This window comes from Dermochelys coriacea, chromosome 1, assembly GCF_009764565.3.
Source record: "Dermochelys coriacea isolate rDerCor1 chromosome 1, rDerCor1.pri.v4, whole genome shotgun sequence".
Taxonomy (NCBI): Eukaryota; Metazoa; Chordata; order Testudines; family Dermochelyidae; genus Dermochelys; species Dermochelys coriacea.
Genome location: NC_050068.2, coordinates 227,555,327 through 227,569,919, shown reverse-complemented (window position 1 = coordinate 227,569,919; position 14,593 = coordinate 227,555,327). Strand labels below are relative to the sequence as shown.

Below are 14,593 nucleotides of genomic sequence, written 5' to 3'. Positions count from 1 at the left end.
CATGAGTGAGACAAGGTGGGTGAAGTAAAATCTTTTATTGGACCAACTTTTGTTGGAGAGAGACCAGCACTGGGACTGCACAGAGCTCTTTTCCTACCCCTTATTATCAGTACTATTAGGGAGCCGACACACAAGAACAAATCCACACAGACACACCCCTGGAACCCAACCTGGGTAGCAGATAGAATACCCCAAGATCCATAAACCTGGAAATCCTGGACGCCCCATCATCTCAGGCATTGGCACCCTGACAGCAGGATTGTCTGGCTATGTAGACTCCCTCCTCAGGCCCTACGTTACCAGCACTCCCAACTATCTTCGAGACACCACTGACTTCCTGAGGAAACTACAATCCATCGGTGATCTTCCTAAAAACACCATCCTAGCCACTATGGATGTAGAAGCCCTCTACACCAACATTCCACACAAAGATGGACTACAAGCCGTCAGGAACAGTATCCCCGATACTGTCACGGCTAACCTGGTGGCTGAACTTTGTGACTTTGTCCTCAACCATAACTATTTCACATTTGGGGACAATGTGTACCTTCAAATCAGCGGCACTGTGATGGGTACCCGTATGGCCCCACAGTATGCCAACATTTTTATGGCTGACTTAGAACAACGCTTCCTCAGCTCTTGTCCCCTAATGTCCCTACTCCACTTGCGCTACATTGATGACATCTTCATCATCTGGATCCATGGAAAAGAAGCCCTTGAGGAATTCCACCATGATTTCAACAATTTCCATCCCACCATCAACCTCAGCCTGGACCAGTCCACACAAGAAATCCACCTCCTGGACACTATGGTGCTAATAAGCAATGGTCACATAAACATCACTCTATATCAGAAACCTACTGACCGCTATTCCTACCTACATGCCTCTAGCTTTCATCCAGATCACACCACAGGATCCATTGTCTACAGCCAAGGTCTACGATATAACCGCATTTGCTCCAACCTCTCAGACAGAGACAAACACCTACAAGATCTCTATCATGCATTCCTACAACTACAATACCCACCTGCTGAAGTGAAGAAAAAGATTGACAGAGCCAGAAGAGTACCCAGAAGTCACCTACTACAGGACAGGTCCAACAAAGAAAATAACAGAACGCCACTAGCCATCACCTTCAGCCCCCAACTAAAGCCTCTCCAATGCATCATCAAGGATCTACAACCTATCCTGAAGGACGACCCATCACTCTCACAGATCTTGGGAGACAGGCCAGTCCTTGCTTACAGACAGCCCCACACCTGAAGCAAATACTCACCAGCAACCACACACCACACAACAGAACCACTAACCCAGGAACTTATCCTTGCAACAAAGCCCGTTGCCAACTCTGCCCACATATCTATTCAGGGGACACCATCATAGGGCCTAATCACATCGGCCACACTATCAGAGGCTCGTTCACCTGTGCATCTACCAATGTGATATATGCCATCATGTGCCAGCAATGCCCCTCTGCCATGTACATTGGTCAAACTGGACAGTCTCTACGTAAAAGAATAAATGGACACAAATCAGACGTCAAAAATTATAACATTCAAAAACCAGTTGGAGAACACTTCAATCTCTCTGGTCACTCGATTACAGACCTAAGAGTGGCTATCCTTCAACAAAAAAGCTTCAAAAACAGACTCCAACGAGAGACTGCTGAATTGGAATTAATTTGCAAACTGGATACAATTAACTTAGGCTTGAATAGAGACTGGGAATGGATGAGTCATTACACAAAGTAAAACTACTTCCCCATGGTATTTCTCGCCCCCACCCCACTGTTCCTCAGATGTTCTTGTTAACTGCTGGAAATGGCCCATCTTGCTTGTCACCATGAAAAATTTTCCTCCTTCCCCCTCCTCCTGCTGGTGATGGCTCATCTTAAGTGATCACTCTCCTTACAGTGTGTATGATAAAACCCATTGTTTCATGTTCTCTGTGTGTTGTATATAAATCTCCCCACTGTATTTTCCGCCGAATGCATCCGATGAAGTGAGCTGTAGCTCACGAAAGCTTATGCTCTAATAAATTTGTTCCTCTCTAAGGGGCCCCAAGTCCTCCTTTTCTTCAAGGCCAAGACATAAGGGTGGAAGAGTCTGAGGCGCCCTCTATATAGAAACACTGCTTGGGACACGTGACCAGAATTCGAACGACAGGCGCGAGAGCCACCCCACGCGCTCCAGTCCCCCACCGGCGCAGGCCGTTAGTGGGACGAGCCAAGAGAAGCCCTGAGTATTGGCTGTGGGCGGCACGCGACCGTCATTCCAACCGCCGGGCGCGAGTCACTCTCCGGAGTCTCCGCCCCCCTCTGTACCGCGTTTGCGCCGCTTGTCCGGCCTGTGCGTTGCCCGCCAGTCGGGCTCCCGCGAGGTGAGTGCGCATGTGCACGGGAGTCCGGGTCACCGACGGTTTCCCGTATGAATGGTTTAATTCTGTAGAGGTACAACAAGAAAATGGCCGCGGCCCGGAGAAGCAGAGCGGCGGCGAGGCCCTGACTGGAACGCGGAGGGGACTTCCTGTGTCGGGGGGTGGCGTGTGAGAGCTCGTGGCCCAGGCGCCCTGCGACCCAGACTCCGCCTCGGCCCCGCAGCGCTGCGGGAGGCGCCACCGTCCGCTCCCCGCCGCCGGCCCTGCCTGACTGGAGCGGACAGGGAAGCGGCGAGACAGGTACCTCCCGGCCCCCGCCCTGCGCGGCTCTCCCGTCTCGGCTTCCCGGGCCCGGTGCTGCTCGTTGCGGGGCGCAGAGGGAGCTCGTCATCCCGTTGCGCCCCTCCCCGTATCTAACCCCATCGTTGTCCGCACCGGGAGCGCCCGGAGGTTGGGGGTGGGCGGCGGGGATCGCACGCGGGGACGGTGTTATCTGAGCAGCCTTCTCCCCCCCCCCCCCCCGCGGCCTAAAACGCCCCAGTCTCAGGGTGGCGACTCCCACTGCGGTTTGTGTTAAGAATCTCACAGTAGCCCTGGGAAGGCTTCTCCTGCAGGGACGTGACCAGGGGAGAATCTGCTGCTCTCTTTCTAGCCCTCCTGGTTGTGAAGAAACATCTTTAAAAAGCACACCCTAGACATGCTGAGAAAGAGGAGGGCAAATAAAAAAGCCCAGTTGTTTGTTTGTTTTTTGTTTAAGCTCATGATTTTTTAAGTCACGCTCCTGATTTTTTTTTTTTTTTAAGGCCTAGCTCATGGTTTTTGACCCTTTGGGGTTGGCAATGCTGTGTCCTGGTGGCTGAGCTGGGATAAAGTCTGAGACTGATCCATTTAGTTTTTCATTTTGGAAATATTTGGCTCTTAACTATTAAAAAAAACCCCTCCACTTTAAGTCTTGAGCTTACACATGATTGGTCACAGGCCTCTGGGCATCAGATAAGTGGGACGTATTAAACAAAGATTCAGTGTCCAAAAGAAGATTGGTTCTAACAACATTAACTTGCATGAATTTTATTTCCTGTGGACACTACATTAAATACATATCATGAAACAGACTCATAATAAACTAATTTAAACTGCAGCAGTAATACTGGACTACCATTTTTTTGCATTTAATTTTCTACTTTGAGTCGGCTTATGCTATATTGTAGTATGTGAAATGCTAATGCTAACATTGCAGAGATAACCTTAACCTTTACATTTCCTGATGTAATTCTAAATTTGCCTCCTTAATTTTACATGAATAGGTTTGTATACTTAATTTTAATAAGTCAGGGATAGATACACACACCTATATTGGGTTTTAAAAGTAAAACCAATTTTTTTTCCTTCTGTGCCTCTTACTGATCTGCCTCGCTCCCACTAGAGTTTGTGCAAGAGCTGCATGTTTGGCCACTGTATATATACACGCAGGATTTAGGGTAGAAGTGGTCTCACATTTTCTAATTTGAGAAACAACTTGTTTAGGATTTTGATAATTTTGTTAATTAGTATTATCTAGTGCCTAGCCACCCTAATTATGGACCAGAATCCCCACTGGGTTACTTAATGCATAGACATGCGGCCTGGACAACACTAGAAAATTAGGCTGGTTTAACTACACTGGTCAGCATTGTGTGTGTGTGTGGTGGGGGAATATAGTTAAGCCAACCTGAATAGACAGCACTCGGTCGACGGAAGAATTCTTCTGCCCTGCCAATCGAGCTACTGTCTCTTTTGGAGGTGGATTACGTAGGTTGACAGGAGAACCCCTCCTGTTGGTGTAGGCAGTGTCCCCACTGAAGCGCTGCAGTGACACAACTGAAACAATGCCTAAGTATAAGACAGGAGACAACAGATGGATACAGACAAACTCTGCTTTAATAGGATATCCTTTTTTTTCCCCTGCCCCTTCATGGCTCCTTTACTGAAATGGAGGAGTTGTGTGAACAAGTGGGCAATTGGAGGAGCTTGGGGCCCAGACCTGTAGGCTTTTTCCTCTTTCTTGTAGATGGAGGGGCTTTCATGCCAAACTGTTCCCTTATTCACTTTTATCAGCTTACAGGCTCCAATGTGCTCTCACTATCGAGGTGTCTCCCCTGGATTTCAGGGGAGAAATTTTAGTTTTGTGGGCAGATGGTGAACTCATTGCAGTTTCCTAAAACACAAATAATTTATTTTGTGGGTGACATGCAGGGTGTTTCACTCTCAACCTGATTATCACTCTCAACCTGATTCAGACAGCAGCTTGTGTTTTTTTTTTTTTTTTTTTTTTTGGCTGCAGCAACCTGTCTCTTGCCTCTGAAGGGTCATTGGATTCTCTCTTCCGCTCCTCTCTTCCCCCTCCCCACCCCCCACCCCCAGCCTTTGGGCTCTTCAGAATCATTAGTCAGTAAGTACCAAGGTCCCTGAGTGATGTGGCAACTCGCTATACAGCCCAGCTTTGGGGCTTAAAGCCATAGGGCTCAGGCTCTGTATTTTTGTATTTATACTTACAAGTAAGGGTAGGATATGGACTGCAGTCACCTATCATGTCTCAAAACGAATCTCCTCTACTCTTGTACCAAATATTTTCTGTTACTTAATTTACTCATCCTGTTACTTAATTTAGTTATTTTTTTGCAAAACAGATCACAGAGAAACAATTAACATGACTCTGACAGAACAGGATTATTTGTATCTGTAGAGTAATTCATACAGAAGTACTGTTGCAAGGTTCACAGACTGTAAACATGTATTGACTGACTAAACCGTGTAAGTCATTACATAGGGCATGTCCATGCTACAAAATTATATTGACCTAAGTTATCTCTGTGTACAGCTGATGCAGTAATTAAATAGCTTTTGCGTGTCCACCCTACACTCACCAGGAGTGTCCTCACCAGAAGCGCTTGTACCAACTGTATTGTCGGTGTGGGGCACTGTGGGATGGCTTCTGAAAGCCAGTAATGGCTGATGTAAGCAACACAGGGTCTACACTTACACTGCCTCGACTTAACGATGTTGACACTGACTGCGTCTCTCGTGGAGGTGGAGTTATTAAATCAGCATAGCAGCAATTATGTCGGTGGAGTAAAATTTTAGAGTAGACACTTACATAGGATAATGTAAACTGCTTTGTGTCAACCTAACTCTGTAGTGTAGACCAGCCTATAGCATAGACTCTGGTTATGATATGGTAAGATATGAATATGGTATAATTGTTTTAAGACCTCAGAAAGCATCTCACTTTATTTTCTGCTTTAGGTATTAGTGAGAAATACTGAACTTTTTTTTTTTTAAACCCACTGCTACTTAGTGTTTCGTGCAGGAAGCACTAAAATTTATACTTGCTGTAGAAGAGGTCAAGCCCCAGTATCACCTTATGAAAAGCAAGGTAGTTTTGATGTTGGTGAATTGCAGTAGTGCATTAATTTCTTTATCACTTAGCCTAATTTCTTTTTGCAGGGTGAAAAGTTGACAAACTCTACAGAATAACATCCTGTTCCTTTTCAATATGAAAAACTTAACCTTTTCTGACAATAGTTGTCTTATAGAAATTCTACAATTTTATTTAATTGTAGTAAGTGATCAGTTTACTATGAGGTTGATTCATTTTGAGGTATTGAGATTAATAGAATGCTGAGATATTAACCCTCTTGCAACAGTTCTCAGCCAAGATGTTGAGTTAAAGGATACTCTAAAGCTTTGCTCCAAACAAACTCCGTATTAAATGTGTAAGTTCTTACAGGCAACATATCAAACTTTATGATTTGTTAAATCTGAGCCTTCTGATTCTACATAAAAGTAGTTTTAGTTTAGTTTTAACTAAACAAGATCTCAGATAATTTAACCAATCAGTTTCAGCGCTAACTAAATTAATTCCTTTTAGAAGCTGTTCTAAAGACTGGTTTAAATCTCAAAATTAACTCTCCAAATAAAATTTAATAGATTCAAACTAAAAAAGAGATGCATAGATGAAACCTTCCGTGACACAGTAGGACGGTCCTATCCCTGGTTGACATCCTCTGTGCTGTTGAGGAGGATGAAAGCCTCGGGGAAGGAGAACATCCAACTGGAGCAGAGGGAAACTATCCCATAGTTGGGACCCTCCTCCCAGATGATGATGTGGTATCCTCTCGCGCTGGATACTTCTCTGAGGGAGGGAACTCCAGTTATTAGGGATTAGTAATGGGCGATTCGATCATTAGAAACATAGATAGCTGGGTTTGCGATGATCTGGAGAACCGCATGGTGACTTGCTTGTCTGGTGCAAAGGTTGTGGATCTCTTGAGACATCTAGGTAGGCTTGTATGTAGTGCTGGGGAGGAGCCGGTGGTCGTGGTACATGTAGGTACCAGCGACGTGGGGAAAGATAGGAGAGAGGTTCTGGAGACCAAATTTAGGTTGCTAGGTAAGAGATTGAAGTCCAGGACCTCCAGGGTAGCATTTTCTGAAATGCTTCCAGTTCCACGCGCAGGGCCAGTTAGACAGGCAAAACTACAGGGTCTCAGTGCATGGATGAGATGATGGCATAGGGAGAATGGGTTTAGATTTATTAGGAACTGGGGAAGCCTGTACAGGAAGGATGGGCTACACCTAAACCAAAACAGAACCAGATTGCTGGCGCTTAAATTAAAGAGGTCATAGAACAGTTTTTAAACTAAAGGCTGGGGGAAAGCCAACAGGTGTGGAAGAGCATGTGGTTCGGACATCCCTTAGGGAATCTCCATTTATAGATCCTCCCCTATGGAGGAGAGGTTGGAAAATGATAAAATACAGGGAGAATCTGATGAGAAACGGTCAAATTGAAAAAAAGTCCCATTCAATTACATCATGCAATAGGGGACAGCCAAAAAATGACAAGTTTTTAAAATGCTTATATACCAATGCTAGAAGTCTAAATATGAAAATGGGTATTGAATAAGGATATTGATATAATAGGCATCACAGAAACCTGGTGGAATGAGGATAATCAATGGGACACAGTGATACCAAGGTATAAAATATATTGGAAGGACAGAACAGGTTGTGCTGCTGGGGGAGTGGCATTATATGTGAAAGAAAGTGTAGAATCAAATGAAGTAAAAATCTTAAACTAAATTGTACTGTAGAATCTCTATGGATATTAATTCTATTCTTGAAAAATAAGAATATAGTATTAGGGCTATATTACTGACCAGCATGGTGTTAGTGACTTTGAAATGCTCAGGGAGATTAGAGAGGCTATTAAAATAAAAAACTCAATAATAATGGGGAATTTCAACTATTCCCATATTGACTGGGTACATATCACCTCAGGAAGGAATGTTGAGATAAAGTTTCTTGACACCTTAAATGACTGCTTCTTGGAGCAGCTAGTCCTAAAACCCACAAGAGGAGAGGCAATTCTTGATTTAGTCTTAAGTGGAGCACAGGATCAGGTCCAAGAGGTGAATATAGCTGGACCGCTTGGTGACCATAATAGTGACCATAATATAATTAAATTTAACATCCCTGTAGTAGGGAAAAATCCACTGCGGCCCAACACTGTAGCATTTAATTTCAGAAAGGGGATCTACACAAAAATGAGGAGGTTAGTGAAACAGAAATTAAAATTTGGTACCGTACCAAAAGTAAAATCTCTGCAAGCTGCGTGGAAACTTTTTAAAGACACCATAATAGAGGCTCAACTTAAACGTATACCCCAATTAAAAAAAAGTCAGAAAACCAAAAGAGTCACTGTGGTTAAACAACAAAGTAAAAGAAGCAATGAGAGGCAAAAAGGCATCCTTCAAAAAGTGGAAGATAAATTCTAATGAGGAAAATAGAAAAGAGCATAAGCTCTGGCAAATGAAGTGTAAAAATATAATTAGAAAGACCAAAAAGAATTGGAAGAACAGTTAGCCAAAGACTCCAAAAGTAATAAATTTTTTAAAATACATCAGAAGCAGAAAGCCTGCTAAACAACCAGTGGGGCCACTGGATGATCGAGCTGCTAAAGGAGCAGTCAAGGATAAGGCCATTGCAGAGAAACTAAATTAATTCTTTGCATTGATTTTCACTGTTGAGGATGTGAGGGAGATTCCCAAACTTGAGTTAGTCTCTTTGGGTGACAGATCTGAGGCACTTTCCCAAATTGAGGTGTCATTAGAGGAGGTTTTGGAACAAATTGATAAACTAAATCGCAGTAAGTCACCAGGACTTGATGGTATTCACCTAAGAGTTCTGAAGGAACTCAAAAGTGAAATTGCAGGACTACTAACTGTCATCTGTAACCTATCATTTAAATCAGCTTCTGTACCAAATGACTGGAAGATAGCTAATGTGACAATTTTTAAAAAGGGCTCCAGAGGTGACCTTGGCAACTACAGGCCAGTAAGCCTCACTTCAGTACTGGGCAAATTGTTTCAAACAATCGAAAAAAACAAAATTGTCAAACACATAGATGAACATAATTTGTTGGGAAATAGTCAACATGGTTTTCTAAAGGGAAAATCATGCCTAGCCAATCTACTAGAATTCTTTGAGGGGATCAACAAGTAATGCAGACAAAGGAAATCCAGTGGATATAGTGTGTTTAGATTTTCAGAAAGCTTTTGACAAGGTCCCTCACCAAAGGCTCTTAAGCAAAATAAGCAATCATGGGATAAGAGGGAAGGTTCTCTCATGAATTGGTAATTGGTTAAAAGATAGGAAAAAATGGCCAGTTTTCAGAATGGAGAGAGGTAAATAGTGGTGTCCCCCAGGGATCTGTACTGGACCCAGCCCTATTTAACGTATTCATAAACAATCCGGAAAAAGGGGTAAACAGTGAGGTGGAAAAATTTGCAGATGATACAAAAGACCCAGGCAGACTGCGAAGAGCTACAAAAGGATCTCACAAAACTGGGTGACTGGGCAACAAAATGGCAGATTGCATTTATCAACATTAAATTTCAAGTAGTGCACATTGGAAATCATAATCCTAACTATACATATACAGTTATGGGGTCTAAATTAGCTGTTAACGCTCAAGAAAGAGATCTTGGAATCATTGTGGATAGTTCTCTGAAATCATCCACTTAATGTGCAGCAGCAGTCAAAAAAGAGAACAGAGTGTTGGGAATCATCAAGAAAGGGATAAATAACAAGACAGAAAATATCATATTGCCTCTATATAAATCCATGGTATGCCCACACCTTGAATACTGCATGCAGATGTGGTCGGTGCATCTCAAAAAAGATATATTGGAATTGGAAAAGGTTCAGAAAAGGGGCAACAAAAATGATTAGGGGTATAGAACAGCTTCCATATGAGGAGAGAATAATAAGACTGGGACTTCGCAGTTTGGAAAAGAGGCGACTAAGGGGGGATATAATAGAGGTCTATAAAATCATGAGTGGTATAGAGAAAGTAGATAAGGAAGTGTTGTTTGCTCCTTCTTATAATACAAGAACAAGGGGCCACCAAATAAAATTAATAGGTAGCAGATTTAAAACAAACACACAGTATTTTTTCACGCAAAGCATTGTCAACCTCTGGAACTCCTTGCCAGAAGGTGTTGTGAAGGCCAATACAAAAACGGCATTCAAAAGGGAGCTAAATAGATTCATGGAAGATAGGTCCATCAATGGCTATTATCCAGGATGGGCAGGAATGGTATCCCTACCGTCTGTTTGCCAGAAGCTGGGATTGGGTGACAGGGCATGGATCACTTGATGATAACCTGTCTCTTCATTCCCTTGGGACACCTGCCATTGGCCACTGTCAGAGGATAGGATACTGGGCTTGATGGACCTTTGGTTTGACTCAATATGGCCATTCTTCTTTTCTTAGAGTTCATTGAACTGTGTTGTAATGGTGCTGGAGTTTACTTTTTCTTAAAAAAAAGCTTCTTAGTAACTTAAGCACTTGATTGTTTACAAAAAGAAATAACTGGTTTTAATATATTAAAAGTATCTTCTGAACTTGTAGTTCCATTGTTGGGGTCGTATGATATTGTAAGAATGACTCCTATCTCTAATACTAGTGGGGGGGGGACACACGCAACAAACCTCTTTTCTTTATAAAATATTCTTATATATGTTTCTAAAGAATTTTGTTTCGAGTTTGCGGTTAAATCTACAAACATTTTTGTCAAGATACAATATGGGCTGTCAAGTTTCCTTCCCCACTCTAAGGTACAGATGAGGGAACCTGCATGAAAAACCCCCTAAGATGATTTTTACCAGCTTAGGTTAAAACTTCCAAGGTACAAACTACTTTACCTTTTGTCCCTGGACTTTATTGCTGCCACCATTAAGCGTCTAACAAATATAACCGGGAAAGAGCCCACTTGGAAACGTCTTTCCCCCCAAAATCCCTCCAAGCCCTACACCCCCTTTCCTGGGGAAGGCTTGATAAAAATCCTCACCAGTTTGCATAGGTGAACACAGACCCAAACCCTTGGATCTTAAGAACGATGAAAAAGCAATCAGGTTCTTAAAAGAAGAATTTTAATTAAAGAAAAAAGTAAAAGTATCACCTCTGTAAAATCAGGATAGTAAATGCCTTACAGGGTAATCAGATTAAAGAAACAGAGAATCCCTCTAGGCTAAACCTTAAGTTACAAAAGACAAAAACAGGAATACACATTCCATTCAGCACAACTTATTTTATCAGCCATTTAAACAAAACAGAATCTAATGTATATCTAACTAGATTGCTTATTAACTCTTTACAGGAGTTCTGACCTGCATTCCTGCTCTGGTCTTGGCAAAAGCAACACACAGACAGAGAGAACCCTTTGTTTCCACCCCCCCCAGCTTTGAAAGTATCTTGTCTCCTCATTGGTCATTTTGGTCAGGTGCCAGCGAGGTTATCTTTAGTTTCTTAACCCTTTACAAGTGAAAGGGTTTTTCCTCTGGCCAGGCGGGATTTAAAGGTGGTTAGCCTTCCCTTTATATTTATGACATGGGCAAAATAGTTAAATTTATAGCCTTGATTTATACATACATTTTCAGAACATTTTGTGCTAAATTAGAGTGCAGAAGCTTTCAGTTATTTGATGCCTGGCAAACATTACAAGGTTCTTATATTGCAGAGATGACCAGTAAAGTGATCACTAGAGTGACAAATATGAACAGCTAATTTCCCTCTCTCAGTATGTTTCAGAAGTCACTCGAAGTGTCATGCTGTCCTATACTACAGTTTGGTGTTTGAACCAAAGTGCAAGTTTCCCCAACTTCATAAGTAATGTTTCAGTAATTTTGGTTTCAAAAGAGCAACATGATTATGTTGACTCGTCAATAGCTTTTACATTTGGCCTAAAATTCTACAGGTCTTCTACAGTATGTATTTTAGATGCAATGAAACTGTTTTTATATATAAGAACATGTGGTTTACAAAGCAGCATGTTCATAGTAATGTTGATTAAACAGTGTCAAATAGGTAACTGTCGTTCATCTTCTGTGATGTGACATGCTGTAAATTGAGGCTCCAGTGTGCATTTCCAATTTTACATGACTTTGTATAAAAAACTTCAAATTTCCCATTGTTTTTATTAGTAGAATGATCTTCAATTTGTAACTAACTTTTGGTTCCTTTTAAAATCACTTTGACACTTAATACAAATTGCTGATTACTGAAACTCTTACACAGGTGTGGAAAAATGGCGAAGAGAATTGCAGAGAAGGAGTTGACTGACAGAAATTGGGATCAGGAGGATGAAACTGAGGAGGTAAAGGATTTTTTTGCATTTCCTAGCAAGATAATAAAATGCCTGTGACAAAGCCAACAGTGAGGTCTTTCCCCTGAGGTATAGAACAAGTATGTGTGAAAGATGTACACTAATTCTGTAAAACTGGATAAAGCTCAAGAAATTAAAGCTCAAGTTGGAAAAATTGAGTAATAAAAGGCCTCTGTAGAAGGTTTGACTTACCACTGGTGTGTCCTTTTGCAGCCACACATAGCAGCTGTTTCCTCATTTAATGCCCCCTGCCAACAGCTGCTGCAGACCTTCCATGGTCTCTCTTCTTGTTGCTTGGCCCTCCAGCCAGGTCATATTTTAGTCCCACTTCTTCTGGGGTATGAGTACAACAAATAACAGTCCAGTGTCCTTACAAAAGGGTCTTCAGCTCCCAACTGTGGGTCCTGTAGTCCGCATGCCCTTCTCTCAGGGCTCTTAGTTGTGCTTATGCCTTTCTCGGGTGATCTTTCTGTCACACCACCTTCCACAGTAGTTGTTAGGGGAACCCAGGCCCTCCGACTACATTGGGTTCCAGTTCACAGATCCTGTAACTGTAGCAAGCAAAATCTGTTCCTTTTGATTCCTTGCTGCTGCTGTCCTGCTTATACTGTAACCTGTCAGTTGGTCTCTCACTTAGTTCACACTTCTGTCAGGGCCAGGACTCTCAGGGCTCTTCCCTGGAATCCTCCAGTAAATCCCCAACCAGAAGTATAAACTTAAACCAAATTCACGCTCCATGGACTTGACCTTTCATGTTTCTTTTATATTCCCCTTGCTCTGTTTCTTCACTGAACACCTCAAAGAGTACACTCCCTGGAATTCCAGATCCTGCCCTTTTGTCAGGATTCCTCACCATTGAAGCCTGCTCCACACCCCAGTATTCTCTGTCTCTCTCCTGTCAGACTTCTTTACTTGAGAGGATCCCAAGGCCAATTCTCCCCCTGGACTTCTTCCTTGACTCCCCCCAATGACTGCAGCTGCCATCTTCTACCCCAAGCTTCCTCGCTTTGTACTAACCACCCAGCTCATCTCAGCCTTGGCATTTATCTTTAATTGGGGATGGCCCAGCCTCCAAGTGCAGCCAGGTCAGTTAATTGGTCTTGCAGACCCACATTTAACCCTTTCAATGCCAGAATGGGGTATATATCCTATCACAGTCTCCAAGATGTATCAAGCAATGAAGTTAATTGTTTGCTGTAACTTGTTGAAAAAGAACATGAACCAGTTCAAATGGCTTATTAATTTACAGCTTAAAATGAATTCATGTTGGGGTAACAAACTCTCCTTTTTTCTAGCTTCTTTAGGGCAGAAGATGAAATAATAGTTCACATGTCTTAAGTCCTTTACAGGGGCTACTTTTTAATAGTATTATACAGTGATTAGTTCCTGCATTACACTCGTTCAAATAGGACTGATATATGTAGATGATATATGGGGTTCACTAGCTATTTCACTTTCCTTTTGGTCTTGGAGAAGACTGTATTCAGTCATGATAAAAGGAACAAGGCCTCCTGGAGTTCATAGATCACACCAAAAAAAGGCTGAATTTTGGTCTTCTGTGTGCCATGTAGGCTGAAGAAAATACACCTCAACCCCAATATAATGCAACCCGATATAACGTGGGTTCGCATACAATGTGGTAAAACTCTGACACGCTGCTCTGAGAGCATGTTAAGGGTGCCGGGCTGAGGGGTTGGATAAGGGACAGAGGATCTCGGGGGCGGTCAGGGGCTCCCCCCCCTCCCCAGGGTCTGGGAGGCAGGAGCTGCTGGGGGGGGCACTTCTGGGGGCCCCGCAGTCCCAGAGTGGCCTGGGAGATTAGCGGGGGGCCAGGAGCAGCCTGCTCTGCTGCCCCAGCCCCAGCTGTGTTGCCTGGGGGAAGGAATCTCCCCTGCACTCACCGGCAGCGATGGAAGCAGAGCAGCCTGGCCCCAGCCCCTCCACTCTGCCATCTCCCAGCCGTGGTGTTCTGCTTCCTGCTGCAGGTGAGTGCAGGACCTTTCCCCAACCCCCCATTGACATGGCTGGGGCCGGGTCAAGGAAAGCAGAGCAGGCTGGGGCCACGTCACTCCACTTCCCACCGCAGGTGAGTACGGTGGGCATCCTTTCCCCAACCTCCCCGCACTCACCGGCGGCGGGAAGTGGAGCAGCCCAGCCTGCTCTACTCCACCAGCTCCCAGCCGCAGCGCTCCGCTTCCCGCCGCAGGTGAGTGCGGGACCTTTCCCCAACCCTGTCCCCAGCGACACAGCTGGGGCCGGGCAAGGAAAGTGGAGCAGGCTGGGGCTGCGTCGCTCCGCTTCCTGCCGCAGGTGAGTGCTGGGGGTGTCCTTTCCCCAACCTCCCTGCACTCATCGGCGGCGGGAAACGGAGTGCCGTGGCTGGGAGGTGGTGGAGTGGAGCGGGCTGGGGCCATGTTGCTCCGCTTCCCATCACTGCCTGTGAATGCCTGTTGGGGGGCGAGGGGTGTGGATAGGGGTTGGAGCAGTCAGGATACAGGGAGCAGAGGGGTTG

At 43.9% G+C, this 14,593-nt stretch overlaps 1 protein-coding gene across 3 annotated transcripts in view; it reads left to right on the top strand.

Moving 5' to 3' along the window:
- Positions 1-2,250: 2,250 nt before the first annotated feature.
- Positions 2,251-14,593, top strand: part of NUP50 (nucleoporin 50) — a 35,199-nt gene continuing 22,856 nt past the window's right edge. For 2 of the 3 annotated variants that reach the window (XM_043515390.1, XM_038374822.2), the window contains exons 1-2: positions 2,534-2,677; positions 11,994-12,072. In XM_043515390.1, the coding sequence (XP_043371325.1) occupies positions 12,004-12,072 (69 nt within the window). In that variant the 5' untranslated portion in view covers positions 2,534-2,677; positions 11,994-12,003. Of the gene's footprint in view, positions 2,381-2,533; positions 2,678-11,993; positions 12,073-14,593 lie in introns of those variants that run through there. The other variant, XM_038374831.2, reaches the window with a different exon arrangement.